General features: G+C 42.8%; 1 protein-coding gene across 1 annotated transcript in view; it reads right to left on the reverse strand.

Moving 5' to 3' along the window:
• Positions 1-280: 280 nt before the first annotated feature.
• The window catches only part of LOC123515634 (telomerase reverse transcriptase-like), a 254,291-nt gene continuing 233,109 nt past the window's right edge, over positions 281-21,462 (reverse strand). The window contains exons 4-5 of the mRNA XM_045274447.1: positions 2,387-2,741; positions 281-2,293 (exon numbers count right to left, since the gene is read on the reverse strand). Of these exons, the coding sequence (XP_045130382.1) occupies positions 281-985 (705 nt within the window). The 5' untranslated portion in view covers positions 986-2,293; positions 2,387-2,741. The remainder of the gene's footprint in view (positions 2,294-2,386; positions 2,742-21,462) is intronic.

The raw sequence follows: 21,462 nt of genomic DNA on the forward strand, positions 1-21,462 counted from the left end.
ACATCTTGTGTCGTGTCCATCCACTCTCTGCTGTGATGCATTCTGGTGGTGAACCAAGTTAGGGTACTAGGGAGACCGAGGGTAACATCAGGACCAGGATGAGACAATTACATGAAACTCCAAGTTCACCATAAATGGAAAATAACAGGAGAATAACATTCTAGCTTGTATTTATATCAAGTGATTTTAGTCCAAAGACTAAGGAGAATGGTAAGGAGTGAATAAAGTTGTAATTTTATTGAACTTTAATTTTGTACATGTGAAGGGAGAAGGTTAAGCATTAACCCCCCTTTACCCACTCCAGGCGTGTAACTTCAGTGACAATTGGAGAGGGGAGGTGTGCTTGTCCACTAGGCAGGTTGATCCCAACCGAGTAGCGGTTGTGACACCACGCCTTGAGCTGGGAGCACCAGGGTTGTGCTTCCCACAGAGGTGCCACTAGGAGGACCTGGCCCAAGTAGTCCTGCAGGGTCTGTACAACCCGGAGGAGGATCTTGGTTGCTGGGGGTGGGAAGAGGTAGATGTAGTTCCACCTGTTCCAGTCCTCTGTGAAGGCATCCAGGCCGCCCACCTGGGCCCTCTGGGAAAACGAGAGGAACAGTGGTAGGAGGGCCGTATCCCGGGAGGTGAAGAGGTCCACTTCCGGTGTGCCGTATCTCTCCGTCAGGGACTTGAACACTTGTGGTCTTAGTCTCCACTCTACGGACGTCCCTTTGAAGCGTGAGAGTGCGTCTGCCCAGGTGTTGTCTACCCCACTTTCATGCCTCACTGACAGATGGATGTTCCTCTTGGAGGCAAGTGCGAAGATTTCCTCTGTTAACTTGAGTAGCGCTGACAACCTCGCCGTGCCCTGCCTGGCTATGCACTGCATTGCTGCTGTTTTGTCCATATCGAACCTGATGGCTGTGTCCCTGATGTGGGGGTGTCGAAGTAGCCATTCCTTGGCCACCCACAGCTCTCTCAGGTTGATGTGGGACTCGCACATCCCGCCCTTTCACCCTCCGTACGCCTGATGGCCCTGGTCTGACTGGTAGCCCCAGCCCACGTCGGATGCATCCAATGTCACTGACAAGGTGGGTGTGGTGGGTAGCCAGGGAACTGTCTTCTCCAGGGCGTCCTTCAGCCAGGGCTGAAGAAGCTTGTGCAGGTGGCTTGGGATGTCGCATTGCAGGTCCCTTGGGAAGATGGGCACGGCGAGGTTTACCTCCCTGGTCAGCCAATGGTGCTTGAGATGGCCCAGTGGTAGGGCCAGGGCCACGAAGTTGAAGGTACCAAGGAGGGACTCCCATTGTCTTCTCGAGAAGGTGGTCGAGAAGTACGCCCTGCGGACCTGCTTGCGAGTTTTGAGGGCGTTGTCTGTGGCCAGAGAGAGGGTCGTGGTTCGTTTATAACGAATCCCATTTCTCCCAGCACCTTCACAGCTACCGCTATGCTGGATGCTGTACCCTCCCGGGTGGGCGAGTACAGCAGCCAGTCATCTTGTTACATGAGGACAGCCACCCCAGCCCCTGCCAGGACCGAGGCGACTACCCTCCCGAGCTTTGAAAAGACCCTCGGGGTGATTGAGAGTCCGAAAGGGAACCTGGTGAACTGGTACGTGTCTGATCCCATCTGGAACAGCAGGAAGCGGCAAAACCTTGTGTGGATCAGGACATTCCAGTAAGCATCTTTGAAATCCAAAGATGCCAGCCAGTCGCCCTTTTGGAGTGTCATCCAAACCTGGGCCACTGTAACCATCTTGAAACGCTGGGGTTTCAAGAACTTGTTCAGTGCGCTCAGGTCTAGGACTAACCTTACCCGACTTGAGTCCTTCTTGGGGACTGGGAACAAGCTGGACAAGAAAACCTTGCCTTTCACAGGCTCCACCACGCCTTTCGCCAGCATCTCTTAGGTGTATTCCCAGACCACTGGGGACGTCCTGGATCTGGAGGGTGGTAGTTAGAGGGGCAGAAGTGTGGTCCAAGGCCAGGTGAGGCCTTTCCTGATCACACGGGCCGTCCATACCCGCTGAGACGACGCATGACCCCAGCTTAGTAGGCAGCCCTGTGCGCAATCACTTCCTGGGAGGTCCCGGTCTCCCTTGCTGATGCTGACCTCCTTGGCGGGGAGAGCGGTGGAAGACCGGCTGGGAGTGGCAGCAGGTCTCTCCCTCCACAGTTGCTGCAGCTGCCTCCTGGTCGGGAAGTGGGGCCTCGGCTGCACGCTGGCCACGTGGCGCTGGGTTGCACCCTTGCCCCGAGGTTGCTGCCTCCTGTCCTGCTTACCCTACGAGGACGAAGGACCCGGTCGCAACCTGTGGACGGACAGAAGGCGACCCTGAGTGGCTGGTAATCAGGAAGGGGGAGTGTATACCAATGTTCCAGAACATGTAGGAAGTCATACATACTTGTACTGGGGTGGTGGAGGAGGTAACTGGTTGATGGTCGGGACACTGATGAAGCCCTTGTCCATGGCCTCGGCGTCGAACAGGAGAAAGGGGTTCTGCTTCAGGGACCGTGCCCTCCGCCACGTCCGCCATCATCTTAAGGATGATACTTAGCTGATCAGGAGTGGCAGAGTGGAAGTAGTAGGTGAGCAGTTAAAGGGCACACTTCTATCACATGTCTCTCTTTGTTTGTATTAGTCCACATTCACAAAACTGGTCCTCTGTTGGCAGTAATGCTCTACCCCTGTGGTTCCAACATCCAGTCTCAATGGCAAGACCGTGACCACATACCCGGAAACGAGTTCTGTGGAATATTCTGTGGAATTCATAAATTACATGTTTTTGCTTATAAATATCGTGGACTATGAATCGTGTGGTTTATCTCCTTATAAGCTGTACATCAGGATGAATCTGAGTGAGCTATACTATTAACATAACATAACATAACATAAATAATAGGATAACAAAGGGCCACCAGGGTCCATCTAGGTTATCCTTTATCAGTCGCACAGCGACCTCGTCATCAGTACTTAAAGATACACTTACAAGTACACAATACATTATATACTAATTCTAAATATTTGGCCCATTAACAGGGCTGTCCTGCAGCGAATTCCTCTACAATATGTGATCCCCATACATGGGGATCATGTCTTGTTTAACTATAGTAAATTTCTTATAAAAACTGTCATGCAGCGCTATACATAATTATAAATCTAATAAATTTAAGTGCTTATCTAATCTGTTTTTAAACATTGTCAAACTAGTGCTATTTACAACCCTCTCTGGCAATGCATTCCAGAAGTCTACCACCTACGTGCAAAACTACTACACCCTCCCTCTCCATCCCCCCAACTCTCTTCTGCACCTCCTCACTCACTGCCTTCACACCTGCACCAGGCATACACACGTTCGTCCTCCTATCCCTGTCTTTCCCACAGAAAGTGCTATCTAAGAGCTAAGTACCTAACCTGAGAGTCACCCACCACACACACCTGAGGTGTGCAAGGCACAGCCCTCCTCCTCCTCTCCTCTACCCCCTTCTCTCTCCTTTCACTCACCACAACCACCTCATTCACTCCACTCTCACTCTCCCCCTCCCCCTCCAACAAACCGAACCTATTTTCACACTCAACAAGTTTAGTTCTATCCTCCCTAACTGCCTCCGCTTTCCTTCCCCTCGCAACCTGCCATCTCTGCCCATCCTGACTACTATCTTTCCCAGTCTGGCTCGCCTGCTCCCTCTTCCCCACTCTGCTCTTCCCGACAGAGGGCCAAGCCACCCTGTCGCCCTCAGAACGTCCAACCTTCGGCCTAACACTGATCTCCTGCCTAATTTTTTCCACTGCCTCCCCAAGCCTCTTAACCTCCTCCTTCAACTCAAAGATGAGAACTTCGTTCACACTTTTCCCCTCACTTAGCTTTCTCATTTCCTCTCGCAATTCTCGGTGCTCAAGAGAAAGAACTAAATTCTCGCTCTTGAGCCTACACACCATACACTCAGAAAAGTCAACGATCTTCCTGTCATACCCACACATCTCACACACAACAAACTCGCCCAATCCCACCTCAACATTCTTTTTCACGCACTCAATCACACTCTGATATACCTCAGTAGCTACCGCCATACTAATTTACAATCTGTTAACTCACAAAAACACTATACGTAGCTAACAAACAAATAAAAATACTTGGTGACGGCGGGGTGGGGGGCCTAAGTGAGGTCAACTAATCCTCTTTCAAGGTCAACTTGACGGTTACAAGCCTACTAGTCTCCTCGCTCTACCAAAATACTTTTAACTCACAAACACTGATTCTAACCACTATTTCACTCTAATCTAACACTTGCAGTACACACTTTCACTTCACTAACACTCAAAAGCTCCACACACAGACACCATGCACAAACACCACTCGCTAACTATAAAAACAACAGCCAAAAACGGAGCGCACACACAACACGTCCACTCGCCACCGCAGCTACCCCCAAAAAAAGTATTACAAACATTATTTATAATTATTGACATATTCAGTAGTTCAGTGCTAATAAAACTATCTAGACATTTTGCTGTCGATGTGTGGGATGCAAGTGTCACTCGAATGGACAATATCAAGGGGTCATCACTCAACCCTGATCTTTTTGCCACATTGTTCAAAAAAATTTGTTGTTTTAACTTAATACGATCTGGGAGTGAAGGCAAACCGACATCAGCATAACATACCATGTTAGACGTCGATTTTCTAACTCCCACAATTTACTTTAGTGCACGTGTTATACAATTGGATGACAGGCTTATAATAATAATCAGCATTTAGCTACGATTCACATCCATACAAAACTGCTGAGATTAAAGTAGCCTCAAAAACTCGATGTGGAGGTGGAGGAGGATGGGGGAATGCAGTCACTGACACGGTGCTTAAATTTGAACATTTAAGTGCAATGGCACAAAAATTATATGTGGCACTATCAGGTAACTGCAGTGCAACTTCACAGTACAATGATTGAATGGTTCTTGTTTGGTTAAGGTGGGAATTGTGTGTGTGTGTGTGTGTGTGTGTGTAATTCACTGTTTGATCTGCTGCAGTCTCTGACGAGACAGCCAGACGTTACCCTACGGAACGAGCTCAGAGCTCATTATTTCCGATCTTGGGATAGGTCTGAGACCAGGCACACACCACACACCGGGACAACAAGGTCACAACTCCTCGATTTACATCCCGTAACTACTCACTGCTAGGTGAACAGGGGCTACACGTGAAAGGAGACACACCCAAATATCTCCACCCGGCCGGGGAATCGAACCCCGGTCATCTGGCTTGTGAAGCCAGCGCTCTAACCACTGAGCTACCGGGCCGTGTACTGAGCTACCGGGCCGTGTGTGTGTGTGTGTGTGTGTGTGTGTGTGTGTCATAAGATGTCCTTGATATCACATGACATCGTAGAAGCATTACGACAATTGAGCGCTGCATTCGACTGTCGGGAAGAGTCATGACAAGTAATGTTGGGGTCACACTACAACTTTTTTTTCTTAATATGACGTCCCAGACGGTCGTAGGAGGGCTGTCGCCGGCAGCAATGGCGTCATTTTAACGGCTTTTGGCCTGTCGTAAGATGGCATGAGTCAAGTCGTACGTTAACGCTGCGATATCGTACGATGTCGTAAGATGTCCTTGTTGTCATAGGACATCGTAGAAGCATTACGACAATTGAGCGCTGCATTCGACCGTCGGGAAGAGAGTCACGACAAGCGTACGATGACGTACATTGACGTGCGATGATGTTATAGAGAAATACAATGTCGTACATGCTGCTAACGACATCGTTCAACATCAAACTAGTAAAAAATCGTTAAAATACTGAGTTACTAATGGTCTTTAAACATACATTTGGCAATAACGCACGAAAACGTTGTCATTAGAATCGTCGTGACCAGTGTGATAGCTCCTGCGTTGTCGCCAGTTAAAAAAAAAAAAAAGGACTAGCCCCAGTTTACCCACTGAAGACGATAGGACAGAGGAAGGTTATGATGGGTATGATGTCCCATCATTGTCACAAGATCTCTTTGGGACATCCTTAGACATCGCAGGCCCATTAGACATGAGTATGGAGGGACCGCCTCTGAGACCAGAAATGAACAGACACCCACGAAGGTGGACGTCCTTCGTTTTGCGTGTCCTTGCACTGAAATGCTCCCAGTCGTTACGATAGCTGTATGCAATCGCGGAAAACGGGTCTGTGCGACCGTCGGGTGCGTCGTAGTAAGAAAAAAGCTGTAGTGTGACCCAGCATAAAGCCATTTCATCGAGCATACGATGACGTACGATGACATTATAGAGAAATACGATGTCATACGTGCTGCTGACGACATCGTTTGACATCGAACGAGTCAAAAATCATTAAAATACGACTGGTCTTTGAACATACGTTTGGCAGTAACGCACGAAAACGTTGTCACTAGAATCGTCGTGACCAGTATGACTGCTTGTGTGTTGTCGCCAGTTAAAAAAAAAATAAATAAATGAATAAAAAATAAAAATAAATAAATAAATAAACTAGCCCCAGTTTACCAACCGAAGACGATGGGACAGAGGAAGGGCATGCGTCGTTGCAAGATCTCTTTGGGACATCTCTGGAAATCGAAGGCCCATAGGACATGAGTATGGAGGGGCCGCCTCCAAGACCAGAGTGAGCATCCACCTTCAGACCTCCAAGAAGGTGGATGTATACCTTGTGCCACAAGAAGGCCAGCAGGAGCAACTTGAGGAGCAACCAGCACTAGCACCAGCAGCAACACCAGGAGGGGACGAGAGGACAGCTGTTTGCCTCAAGTTCCCAAACCGTGTATTTCTGTAAGGAGTGTGCGCAGTGGTAGTGGCAGCATTGGTGGTGGTGGTGGCAAAAGGCTTTCGTTAACGTACTCGAAATAAATAAACCCGCAGGTGGTGAAGATATACACCACCAGAAAGAGAGAGAGAGAGAGAGAGAGAGAAAGCTTCATCGGTGTTATTATCATAATCATCCAGTATTCACAAAGCCCTATGAAGTATGTAGACTCCATCCTCAAGATGTCCCTGGCGAGATGCGGTTCCGTGTCAGCGAGGACAGGGGTGTACTTTAGGAGACTCATGGTGAGGCGTGTAGATGTCGATGCTGTGGGGTGATGTGATATTGGAATCTAATGGTAATAATAAAAGTGAGGTGAAGCGATGAAAGAGTGGGTACAGTGAAAGGAAATAGTTAGAAATAAAGAAGTAAAGTTAAAGATAACAGTTTGTGGGCATTTCACGTTGCTATTTTTATCATTTTATGTTGGAGGTAGCGCTAGCTGAACTAGGTTTGGGTCACCCAGCATATGTCTGTGTGTTTGTGTTTGTGTGTGTATGTGTGTGTGTGTGTGTGTGTGTGTGTGTGTGTGTGTGTGTGTGTGTGTGTGTGTGTGTGTGTGTGTGTGTGTGTGTGTGTGTGTGTGTGTGTGTGTTATCATGAGAGTGATGTCAAGTATGTGTGTTCGTAACTTGTCTGTTTGAATTGTGTGTTTGTATGTAGGTGATTGTGTCTCATGTTTTGTTTTTTTTTATCAGGTTTTTTGGTTATTTCTATACAGGAAGGTAAGGAGTCTTAAAAGGTTAGTACAGGTAAGTATTGGTTCTTATGTGGCATGGGAAAACGTTTTGAACCCCTATATATACTTCCAGGGCCTGCCCTTGCGTCGTCAAGCGAATACAAGGTGTCATCGCACTTTTGTCAGATGCGTCTATTTCGACATCGTTTGACATCGTCTTGACATCGTTCGACATCGTCCGACATCGTCTGACATCGTTAGCGTAGCATACGTTGTCGCAAGCCAAGAAAATTTGAAAATTCTAGTTGTTCCCATTTTTCTTTGGTACGTTGTACATCATCGTTGTGGGTGTCGTACGATGACGTGCATCATCGCACGAGGGAAATAATATTATGTCATCGTACGTCTAGGATCCGATGTCGTACGTCCTTTGTTTTGCGTGTCTTTCTTGCACTGAAATGCTCCCAACCGTTACGACAGTCGTATGCAACTGCAGAAAACTAGCTTGTATGACGGGACGTCGTAGTAAAAAAAAGTTGTATTTTTTTTTTTATGAAAAGGAAGAGAGCTAGCCAAGGGCAAAAAAAAAAAAGATAAGATAAGAAATAAAGGCCCACTTGAGTGCTGGCTCTCTACAAAGGGAAAAACAACAGCCAAAATTAGGGAACAAATGCCTCGATACCTCCCTCTTGAAAGAAGACAAGTCATAGGAAGTTGGAAATACAGATGCAGGGAGGGAGTTCCAGAGTTTACCAGTGAAAGGTATGAATGATTGAGAGCACTGGTTAACTCTTGCGTTAGAGAGTTGGACAGAATAGGGATGAGAGGAAGAAGAAAGCCTTGTGCAGCGAGACTGCAGGAGGAAGGGAAGAATGCAGTTAGCAAGATCAGTAGAACAGTTAGCATGAAAACAGCGATAAAAGATAGAAAGAGATGCAACATTTCGGCGGTGAGAAAGAGGCTGAAGACAGTTAGTCAGAGGAGGGGAGTTGATGAGACGAAAAGCTTTTGATTCCACCCTATCTAGTAAAACTGTGTGACTGGAACCCCCCCTCCCCAAACATGCGAAGAGTACTCCATACAGGGACGGATAAGGCCCTTATACAGAGTAAGCAGTTGGAGGGCGAGAAAACTGGCGGAGACGCCTCAGAACGCCTAACTTCATAGAAGCTGTTTTAGCAAGAGATGAGATGTGAAGTTTCCAGTTAAGATTATGAGTAAAGGACAGACCGAGGATATTCATTGTGGAAGAGGAGACAGTTGAGTGTCATTGAAGAAGAGGGATAGTTGTCTGGAAGGTTGTGTCGAGTTGATAGATGGAGGAATTGAGTTTTGAGGCATTGAAAACTACTAGATTTTCTCTGCCCCAATCGGAAATCTTAGAAAGATCGGAAGTCAGGCGTTCTGTGGCGTCCCTGCGTGATCTGTTGACTTCCTGAAGGGTTGGTCGTCTCTGAAAGGACGTGGAAAGATGTAGGTGGTATCATCAGCGTAGGAGTGGATAGGGCAAGAAGTTTGGTTAAGAAGGTCATTAATGAATAATAGAAAGAGAGTGGGTGACAGGACAGAACCCTGAGGAACACCACTATTAATAGATTTAGGAGAAGAACAGTGGCCGTCTACCACAGCAGCAATAGAACGGTCGGAAAGGAAACTTGAGATAAAGTTGCAGAGAGAAGGATAGAAGCCGTAGGAGGGCAGTTTTGAAATCAAAGCTTTATGCCAGACTCTATCAAAAGCTTTTGATATGTCTAACGCTACAGCAAAAGTTTCACCGAAATCTCTAAAAGAGGATGACCAAGACTCAGTAAGGAAAGCCAGAAGATCACCAGTAGAGCGACCTTGACGGAAGCCATACTGGCGATCAGACAGAAGATTGTGAAGTGACAGATGTTTGAGAATCTTCCTATTCAGGATAGATTCAAAAACTTTAGACAAGCAAGAGATTAAAGCTATAGGACGGTAGTTTGAGGGATTAGAACGGTCACCCTTTTTAGGAACAGGCTGAATGTAGGCAAACTTCCAGCAGGAAGGAAAGGTAGAAGTCGATAGACAAAGTTGGAAGAGTTTGGCCAGGCAAGGTGCAAGCACGGAAGCACAGTTTTTGAGAACAATAGGAGGGACCCCATCAGGTCCATAAGCCTTCCGAGGGTTTAGGCCAGCGAGGGCATGGAAAACATCATTACGAAGAATTTTAATTGTAGACATGAAATAGTCAGAGGGAGGAGGAGAGGGAGGACAAGCCCAGAATCGTCCAAGGTGGAGTTGTGAGCAAAGGTTTGAGAAAGAGTTCAGCTTTAGAGACAGAAGAGATGGCAGTGGTGCCATCAGGATGAAATAAAGGAGGAAAGATGAAGAAGTGAAGTTATTTGAGATGTTTTGGCTAGATGCCAGAAGTCTCGAGGGAGTTTGAGTTTGAAAGATTTTGACATTTTCTATTTATGAAAGAGTGTTTGGCAAGTTGAAGAACAGACTTGGCATGATTCCGGGCAGAGATATAAAGTGCATGAGATTCAGGAGATGGAAGGCTCAAGTACCTTTTGTGGGCAACCTCTCTATCATGTATAGCACGAGAACAGGCTGAGTTAAACCAAGGTTTAGAAGGTTTAGGTTGAGAAAAGAATGAGGAATGTACGCCTCCATGCCAGATACTATCACCTCTGTTATGCGTTCAGCACAAAGAGATGGGTCTCTGACACGGAAGCAGTAATCATTCCAGGAAAATCAGCATAATACCTCCTCAGGTCCCCCAACTGGCAGAGGCAAAACGCCAGAGGCACCTTCGCTTTGGGGATCCTGTGGAGGGATTGGAGAAATAGGACAAGATACAGAAATGAGATTGTGATCGGAGGAGCCCAACGGAGATGAAAGGGTGACAGCATAAGCAGAAGGATTAGAGGTGAGGAAGAGATCAAGAATGTTGGGCGTGTCTCCAAGACGGTCAGGAATACGAGTAGGGTGTTGCACCAGTTGCTCTAGGTCATGGAGGATAGCAAAGTTGAAGGCTAGTTCACCAGGATGGTCAGTGAAGGAGATGAAAGCCAAAGCTGGTGGTGAACATTGAAATCTCCAAGAATGGAAATCTCTGCGAAAGGGTAGAGGGACAGAATGTGCTCCACTTTGGAAGTTAAATAGTCGAAGAATTTACTATAGTCAGAAGAGTTAGGGAGAGATAGACAGCACAGATGAATTTAGTTAGAGAGTGACTGTTGAGTCGAAGCCAGATGGTGGAAAACTCGGAAGATTCAAGAGCGTGGGCACGAGAGCAAGTTAAGTCGTTGCGTACATAGACGCAACATCCAGCTTTGGAATGAAAATGAGAATAGAGAAAGTAGGAGGGAACAGAGAAGGGGCTACTGTCAGTTGCCTCAGACAGCTGTGTTTCGGTGAGGAAAAGATGAGGTTTAGTAGAGGAGAGGTGGTGTTCCACAGATTGAAAATTAGATCTAAGACCGCGAATGTTGCAGAAGTTAATGTAGAAAAGTTGAGGGAGGTGTCAAGGCATTTGTGGTCGTCACTGAGAGAGGCGTCCGACCTGGGGACATTTTTAGTCCCCTCCCCAGAAGGGATCTCCGAGGCATTGGAGTACCCATTTTTCTTTTAAATTTTTATTTTCAAGTGAAGGATGTATGTGTGGCAAGTGCATATAGTTTTGTGTGAAGAAGGAGAGTTGTCTTTAGAGGGCAAGCTGTGACTACCTCCTTGAGTTGTGAGACACAAAGGGAAACGTTCAGCGAGATCACAACTAGCTTTAATGGAACGTTCACAGCACCCTCCGAACTATTGCTATTAGAACTCGCTGGGAGTAAGTTATCGTTTCGGTAGGTGTCTACTACCTCCTCCCCAGCATCTTTAGAAGTCACTTAAAATCATCTTGTGTGATTGTATTTACATAATGTCCGAAAATGTTAGATAAAGGAAACTTTTTCAACGCAAAAGAAAAGGAAATTGATATTACCGGTTTTTTTTTTTTTTTTAATATTGCTTTATCGGTATCATAATTTCATATCGAAAAGGACTGTACATCAGTACGTTTCAGAATATCGGTAATACCTATACCGACTTTTTTTTGTCGAAATCGCACATCCCTACCGATGACCGTCGCTCGGACCCCATGACCCCGACCCAGAGCCCCACGGCATTTTTTCCAAGTCTGGAAGAATATATACATAGGGAGAAATTAGAGAAAATCAGCGAGCAGCTTGAGCGTGGCCTAATGTACAGCTGCTAACGTTACCATGTTTTGCTTATGCATAGATGAATTTATTACCCTCAAAATTAATAACATAATATTTTAGCATCCACTGAAGATGTTATCGATAACTGATGCAATACAACGCAACGTTTTTTTTTTTTTTTTTTTTTTTTATTTACAAATTAATATTACAAAGGTATATATAGTAAATAGCCAAAAGTTCACGGTGAGTTGCCGAGAACTATCTTTGACATAATATTAGTACAAAAGTTTCGCTATACTTTGAAGGGTGTGATGCCTCCGTGTGTCTGATAAAATAAACTCACAGGCATATAATTTCCGTTCCTTGATCTATTCACCATTTAGCTGTGTAAGGTCTTAAAATTGTAAATATTACCTTATATAGCATATAAACATCATATATAGGTTTAAATATGATGAATAGACTCTCTCTCTCTCTCTCTCTCTCTCTCTCTCTCTCTCTCTCTCTCTCTCTCTCTCTCTCTCTCTCTCTCTCTCACATAAGTAGCCCTATAATGATGAAGGAAGTCACTGAGCTGAAAGGTTCACATATGAACAACACAACCCACCCATCGTGAGTGAAAATAAAATCTCGTACATGATGTGAATTCATTTCGATGCTTTAAAAGTGGTCTCAATCCCTGTACGTATCGGCAGTTCATACAAAGATTTCCATTTGTCACTAATGAGTTCTGCCAGTGGTAATATCTACTAATACTTTTGTATCAAAATATCATCAAATATCACAGTATCAAATTCATACCACAACATGGAGGAGATTACATTTACCACTTTTTAAACAAAATGAGCTAAAAGACAAGGCACAATGCACAACAAAACTTGACTTTAGTGTGCTTAATGAATGCAGTAGTTGAAATGGTCTTTGTATGTGAGTAAACCCTCAGTAACCAAAGACAAAGGTAAGTACAGTACTACTTACCTAATTAGAAGTTTTCTTCACTCCTTTTTGTTTAACTCCGTGGTGACATAATTACCTCACGAACAGATTCCTGACGCCCACAGGATACAACTCGTAGAAGTTGAAACATGTGTTAGTTCTTAAGCAGAATAGTTCTTTCCATTTCTGGAACTCTTCTTGAGATTTCACATTAGTTCCAAGATTAACGAGGTTATCCTCTTGTCGAATTTCTGCATTTCAAATTCCATGGTCATCAAACTGAAGTGCATCAACTTATATGCACGACATCTTGGAGTACTGGACGACTTAAATTTTTCCGCGTGGTGAGTGGATTATGCTGTTTATGTACCTTTCGGCTCGCTGACTTTTTTCGTCACTGATCATGACTATGACAGTAAGAAAAGAGAAGGATAAAAAGCCTTCTTGTCATATTCAAGCCTATATTATGATGTTTGTATGATATGTAAGATAATATTTACAATTCTGAGAACTTACAGAGCTAAATGAATAACTTAGACAAAGAAATCAAGGAACGAAAACTATATGCTTGAGAGTGAGCTTTATACCAGACACACGGAGGCACCACACCCTTCAAAGTATTGCGAAACATTGCATGAGTTATCGATAACATCTTCAGTGGATGCTAAAATATTCTATTATTAACTTTGAAGGTAAAAATTTAATCTACGCATAAGCGAGACATGATGTGTAATGACGTCAGCAGCTGGTAACATTTGGCCAGGCTCAAGCTGCTCGCTGATTGGCTCTAATTTCTATCCATGTATATACTCTCCCAGACTTGAGAAAAATGCTGCCCGGCGCTACCAACCTCTGGCAAGCTCCCCACACCCGGCCGATCGCTCCCCACTATCCCTGAGGGGCTGGGAGGATCCTCCTGTGTGTCTGCTACCTGCTTAATTAGTATTATTTATAGAAAAATAATAAAAGGAAGAAAGGATTACACTGTTTCCTTGGCCCTCGTGAGAAGAACCACTGAGCCTCTTAACACCACCTATATGACACTAATTAGTAATTTACGTATCTTTTACTTCTTACAAGAGCCCAGTACATTTCAGGACGCGATACAAAACAAGAAGGATAGTAAGGCAACCAAAGACAACGTCAGCTCGCAATTTCCTCCTCCCACCGCATGCTTCCCTGGAACCTTAAGTCGCGAACTCCACCAGCCTGTCTCTATGTCCTAAATAATATATGAACCGTGCAGAAATCAATAAAGGGAGCCTCCTGCACAAAGCGAGGGAAAAAGGTGGTACGAAATCAACTCTTGATATACTAGACCCTCATGACACACCAGCCTTTGTTAGGATGTCTACGTTCTGGTAGCTTCCCTCCTTCCTTCTCCTTGGTGACCTCCTCTGCTCTTCTCTCTCTCTCTCTCTCTCTCTCTCTGAGGCGGCACTTCTTCATTCACCCTTCACCTCGCTTCCCATCATTTGCTTCCCCCCATCTGACAGGCAGCCAGCCACACCCTTTTATCATTTACGCCATCACCACCACCACCACCACTGTCACTATCAACTCCCCTCATTCACTCACTCTTGACTTCCACGCTCTTCATTGATTTCTCTTCTGTTTCCGAGTGAATGGTGTCAACCTATACAAGGAGAATGACCGTCGATATCTTGAGACTCCTTGCACGTTTCACCAACCCTGCTTTCACTATTCATTCCTCCTCCATCTCCTCATCCTCTTTACTCCTCTCACTTTCCACCAACACTACCAACATCACCTATTCCTCGTCCTTCTTCTCTTTCCCCATGTTTTGCTTCTCCTCCTCCTCCTCCTCCTCCTCCTCCTCCCTTGCCTGTGCGTCTCTTCTTCCTCCTTATTTTACTGCTTCATAAAATATTCATCTTCGCTTATCTCTTCTTTCTACTATTTTTTTCCTGAATTTGTTATATACTTCCTTTCATTTGTTTTCTGTTTCTCTCGTTTCTCTTCCTTTCATCACTTCTGCTGCTATTGCCACTACCACCACCACTGCTACTGCTTCTGCTGCTGCTGCTGCTGCTGCTGTTGCTGCTGCTACTACTACTACTACTACTACTACTACTACTACTACTACTACTACTACTCGTACCTATTTATATTCTTCTTCTCTTCTATATAGCTACTGTATTTTTCTTTTTATTCTTTTTATGTCTTTTGCATTCTCTCTCTCTCTCTCTCTCTCTCTCTCTCTCTCTCTCTCTCTCTCTCTGGTGACTATTACACTTTCAAATTGAGCTCTCTTCTTCTCCTTTACGTTCGTTCATCTTCTCATTTCGCTTCCTCTTCCCCGAAGTAAGGACATTAAGAAAAAGACGAATATTGCAAACCTACATGAATCTCGTCTCCTTCCCAATTAGAGAGAGAGAGAGAGAGAGAGAGAGAGAGAGAGAGAGAGAGAGAAAATATATATTTTTTTCTTGGAAAGTTATATAATGTAATCATATATCCTAAATTAAATAAATTCCCAAGTATGGTTCGTTTCTCTCTGGAGGAACGTTCTCTCTCTCTCTCTCTCTCTCTCTCTCTCTCTCTCTCTGGTTCAATACATTCTCAGCACTCAATGTTCTCTGCCACAACCAATTTCAGTGCACTCATTTCCACTCTCATATTGTATACCTGACCTCGCCTCACGCTCCCGCCCTTATTAACATCTTGCTACGTAGTACATGCTTCCAAGAATACTCTCTTGAACCCTCATTTTCTTGTCATCCATCCCTTCCTCCATTCTCTCTATGTTTTCCTTCCCCACAATTCTAGTTCCAGTTCTCTCTCTCTCTCTCTCTCTCTCTCTCTCTCTCTCTCTCTCTCTCTCTCTCTCTCTCTCTCTCTCTCTCTCTCTCTGTAATTCACACGAGCCTGAGTAATCATCAAAAAGCTACATTTGAAGTTTTCTACACTTATCATTCCTTAGCTTAGCGGAGCGTGTGGAGAAGCATACTTTGCTACCATGAGGCTCTAGCACAGCACAGTGGGAACTGACTTTCTTTAATTTTTTTTCTTATTTCTTTTTTTGTCTTTTCTCTTAACATGAAGGGAGAGAATGGCTGATATCTACAGAACGTACAAGGAAGAGAAACAGTAACATCACTTAATTGCCCCTCGCTGGGAAAAAGGTTTGTATGTACACCTACAGTATTTACATAGCCAGGGAGGAGTCCAGAAAAGAAAAGTGTGTGCTTAATTTAACGCAGAGAGAACACAAAGGAAGAACAACCAGGGGGAGATGATTGTATTCTTTTTAAACCATATAGGTTATTCATGGGTTAAAGGAGCTATTTAACTACTGCCCATCTGACAGCGCACCCATTTGGGAACCGTTACCCAAAGTGGATGCCCTTAATTAATAATCAACTGGTGTAAAAGAAGGCGGCACACAGGAATGTCAGCAATGTTTTAATGTTTTAATGTTTTGATGTTTTTATGTTTTAGGTAATGCATGATTAAGAATTGTAGCTATAGATATAACTGATAGTGTTAATACTTTTTAAACTCTTATATTTAATTTTTTTTTTATACTTTGGCAAGCACAAGACAAATTCTCTGTAAGAGCAATAAAGTTTTATTATTATCATTATCATTATTATTATTATTATTATTATTATTATAATTGTTATTATTATTCCTACTCTTGGACCGTGGCCAGGAATAGAGCCATGTGGTTGAGGATCCCTCGGCCCCCAAAGCGCGCGTGGTTCCATTGTACTATGGTCTTGATTAAGCACGAAGTTTTTATAATTATTCTAATCTTAAGTATGAAAAAGGCGAGAGAAGATGGAGAATCTACTCATCTATTTCTATTTTATTTATTTATTTATTTATTATTTTTTTTTCTTTTTGAGGAGTGGTCAATTTGACTATCAGCTTCCACTCGAATTACGAACACATGATTCGCTGGCGCTTGTGACATGACAGCTTGGAAGACTTGTCCGCACAGGAAGACAGTGAATCAGTAAACTGTTGCATAAAGTCAGAGAACAATCAAATTCTAACAGTGAAGGATTCTATTCCAGACTCCATCATAGAAAGGCGATTAACGTTGCTGTTGTAGTGTGCCCTTAAACTCACTCAGTTTGTTTCATACCAATCTTAAGTTCCATGCTCTATTTGTCATAATTTACACATTTCTTAAAACTATATCTACTCACTATATGCTTCTCTGGCTTTCCTTCACAAACACACACACACACACACACACACACACACACACACACACACACACACACACACACACACACACACACACACACACATTCTTTTTCCTCTTTATTTCTTCTCACACTCACACCTGTCAAACATTTACATAAAGGCACACCAATACTATTATAATATGTTGTGAGTTGTTTTTATGTATTAAGTATGAAGAACGACCACTGTGATATTTTTTGAACAATAAACAAGAAAGGTACTCACTCTGTTGCTTACCCTTAGGTGAAGTAATAACGCTTAGTGTTTATAACTAGGTTTGGGTATAGCATAGCATCGTGAAGAGACTGCCTGATAGCTCTTAGCGGACTACCACACAACTGGGGTTATCTCCCGTTTGAGCATCATGAAAGGCGGGGATCCTCATAGGGTGACCAATTACACTGTGATCTCGCCTCATCATCAACCCAGCCATGCCACATCCCATCCTTCAGAGCTTGTAGTGAGTGTTCCATACCCCCATTCCCTATACTGAAGGCTTGCCATCAGACATTCGCGCTCTTTTTTTTACTTTATTGCTAAAATGTTAGTAATTATTATGCTTTTAGATTGATAATGACGGTAACGTGTTTGAAATGACGAAATTTAACTTTTATGTTTACTAGTAAATGCCAGTTTATATCATTCAGATTTAATATTATGAATCCTTTTTTCTTTTTTCCTTTTTTTTTCCTTTTCTTTTGTGTGCAGTTAAGTTTTCATATATGTTATTGTTGTCGTTGTTATTGTTTTTGTTGGTGTCATCTACATCATCATTATCGTCATCATCATAATCATCCTCATCATTAATTATTATTCTTTGTTGTTGTTGTTGTTCTTTTAAAGCTGTCTTTTTTTTTTCTTTCTTTTTTCATCTTCCTCTTTTTACATATCACTAGCACCACCACCACCACCATCACCACCACCACCCCCTCAGCAACAGGAGAGATGAGCCAGACAGACACTCAGATATACTGGCGTGACATATGTGGGGGGAGCTAAACAATAGCTAACCATGGTTGGCATACCGAAGGAGATCTTTCCACCATAAATACATGGCTTAACAATGAATCTGGTACGCTGTTGACTCAAAGGCGAATCGAATCGATTCAATTCACGAAGAATCATTTGAATCGAATAATTTTGAATCAGCATAGTTCCAACTGACTGATTCACATCATTCAGATGATTCATTACCAAGGCAGCCTTCGGGAAGTATGGACATATTAACTTTTGCAGAAATAGCAATGTTACTGTGGCTGAGGATGCGTAGGCGTAGGCATCGAAAGAATATGGGTGCATGCAATTAATTCTAGAAGACCTCAATTTGGGAACTTTGGACATTTGTTTCCAGATTTGGTCAATAATCAGAAGTTTTATGATTTTTTTTAGGATAACCACAGAATAATTTAAGATGTTGGTGGAGCCTGTCACCAATAAGAAGCACTGGGCCTACAGCAGAAGCCATGTCAGTTCGTGACACTGAAAGAATACTTTTGTTTCGTCAGGTGGAGCTGTCGAGTGGCAGGACATAATGATTCACTGATACATACATTCACCGCGATAGAAATGGGCACACCAGTTGATACCATATTATCACATCTACCCTTTATTTAGGCTTACGGAGGATATCAAGAGGATATTAAAACAATTAGATATGTTAATTTTAGTATTGTGTCATATTAACTTTTATTTTATGTGACGTGCCATACCGTAGTATTTAGTGAACGAAATCAGAGGCACAGAGGTTAATAGCAGGAAGATTACACTTCTCCCAACTCTGTCTGGTGCCTGGCTTGGTTACGTTGTGTCAAGCATTTCAAAAGTAGACGGTGCACCCTACGGTTGCCACATGAATATATGTAAGCATACTCATAATGCTGTTTTGTTGTCATTTGTTTTCAAAATATGCAGAATAATGTTGTCTAGTAATTCGTTGGCTACAGCAATTCTTTTATGGTTCAGTACAATACATATACGTACATGATCTTGGTGCACAGGATCACTAGGATCATAATATAGCACGTCATTCTCGTCCACTAACATGGTGCTTACTCCTCGGCTGAATCACCTTGACTGATGAAAAAATGGGTCCAAACCAATCATTGATTCTGAATCGCCATGAATCGGCATGATCTGAATTGACTCGATTCACCTGTTGTAAACGGTTACATTGAAACTAATGCGGCGAATCAACACGATTCATAAATCGTGTTGATTCTTCATGATTGAATCGATTCGATTCGCTTGGTGTAAACGCACCCTAATTAGTAGCGAGACTTGGAAGTTTGTGATGGTCGTGAGGAAGAAAACGTCTGCATTAATTGGTCTCACTAATTTCTAAACACACTAAGGTATAACAATAGATCTTTTCCACTTTCTCTCTCTCTCTCTCTCTCTCTCTCTCTCTCTCTCTCTCTCTCTCTCTCTCTGTGTGTGTGTGTGTTGTAGTTTTTCTTTTGTAACATTCGGATCTCTGTAAAAATGTTTGTTTTTACACACACACACACACACACACACACACACACACACACACACACACACACACACACACACACACACACACACACACACACACACACACACACACACACACACACACACACACACACACACACACACACACACACACACACAAGAACTACTTCAAATACGTTAACTGGGAGGAGATGGAAAACTCAGAGACAGTGCAAGAGAAATATAACTTATTTTTGGAAATATACAAAACAGGAGTCAGGGAATATGTCCCGAAATATAGACCTAAAGAAGAAGGAAAGAAAGACTGGTTTAATGCAAGGTGTGCTAGGGCAAAGGAGAAACGAGATGGAGCATGGAAAAGATGGAGGAGAAATAGAAATCCAGTAAATAAGGAAAACTTCAAAGCAGCGAGAAATGAATATGTTAAGGTGAGGAAGATTGAGGAAAGGAACTATGAAAAGGACATTGTCGAAAAACGTAAGGAGCAACCGAAATTGTTCTACAGACTCATAAATGGAAAAAATAGGCAAAAAAAAAAAAAAAAGGTTAAAAGGAGAGAACGGGATGGTGGAAGACCCAAAAAGTATGGCAGAACTATTAAAAAATAAATTCCAGGAGGTCTTTACTATGGAATCCAAATTTGAAAGGCCACAGGGTAATAGAGAGACAGTCTATATGAAAGAGATTAAAGTACCCATGCTTGAAATAAAAGAGTTAATGAAGGAATTGGATGAAGAGAAGGCAATGGGACCGGATGAAGTCTCAGGCAAAATACTGAAAGAATGTAGGGAAAAACTAGCAAGTCCTATATACAAGGTCATAAAATGCTCAATAGAAAATGGAACAGTACCAGTAGAATGGAAAAGAGCTGAGGTGGTTCCCATATATAAGAGCGGAAGGAAGGAAGAACCTTTAAATTACAGACCGGTATCACTAACTAGTGTAATATGCAAGATGTGTGAAAGAATAATAAAGAAACAATGGATCGAGTTCCTTGAAGACAACAAATTAATATCAAATAGCCAATTTGGTTTTAGAAAAAGACGGTCGTGTGTAACTAATTTATTGAGTTTCTAATCTAGAATAGTTGATAGAGTACAAAAGAGAGAGGGATGGGTTGACTGTATTTATTTGGATTTAAAAAAGGCGTTTGATAAAGTGCCACACACAAGATTACTTTGGAAGTTAGAGGAGAAGGGTGGCCTAAAAGGAAGCACATTGAGATGGATGGAAAATTATTTGAGGGGGAGATAAATAAGGACGGTAGTTAAAGATATGAAGTCCAAGTGGAGAGCAGTAGAAAGCGGAGTGCCACAGGGGTCAGTATTAGCAAATACTTTTCCTCATATATATATATATATATATATATATATATATATATATATATATATATATATATATATATATATATATATATATATATATATATATATATATATATATATATATATATATATATATATATATATATATATATATTTATATATATATATATAACGACATGCCAGAAGGAGTGAACAGCTACATTAATCTGTTTGCGGATGATACGAAACTGTGCAGAGTTATAAAGCAAAAAGAGGATTGTGAAATACTGCTGGAAGACCTAAATAAGATCTGGGAATGGAGTAAAAGTGGAGATGGAATTCAATGTGGACAAAAGCCATGTCATGGAAATGGGAAAGAGTGAAAGACGACCCGTGGGAATCTATAAGATGGGAGATGGAGTAGAACTGGAGAAAGTAAAAAAGGAAAAGGACATAGGAGTGACGATGGAAGAAAACAATCAACCGGTAAGCCATATTGATAGAATTTTCAGAGACATATAATTTGCTAAGGAATATTGGATTACCATTTCACTACATGGACAAAGAAATGATGAAGAAATTGATAAGAACTATAATAAGACCCAGACTGGAATATGCAGGAGTAGTGTGGACCCCTCATAAAAAGAAACACATAAGGAAGTTGGAGAGACTACAAAAAATGGCTACAAGAATGGTTCCAGAATTTAAAGGGATGACATATGAGGAGAAACTAAAGACTATGGATCTACCAACCCTAGAACAGAAAAAGGAGAGAAAGGATCTGACCAATGGATCAAGTGGATAATGAGAAACTGATCCTGAGGGAAGAATATGACATTCGAAGCACAAGATCGCATAGTAAA

The sequence above is a fragment of the Portunus trituberculatus genome, chromosome 39 (genome assembly GCF_017591435.1).
Source record: "Portunus trituberculatus isolate SZX2019 chromosome 39, ASM1759143v1, whole genome shotgun sequence".
Taxonomy (NCBI): Eukaryota; Metazoa; Arthropoda; class Malacostraca; order Decapoda; family Portunidae; genus Portunus; species Portunus trituberculatus.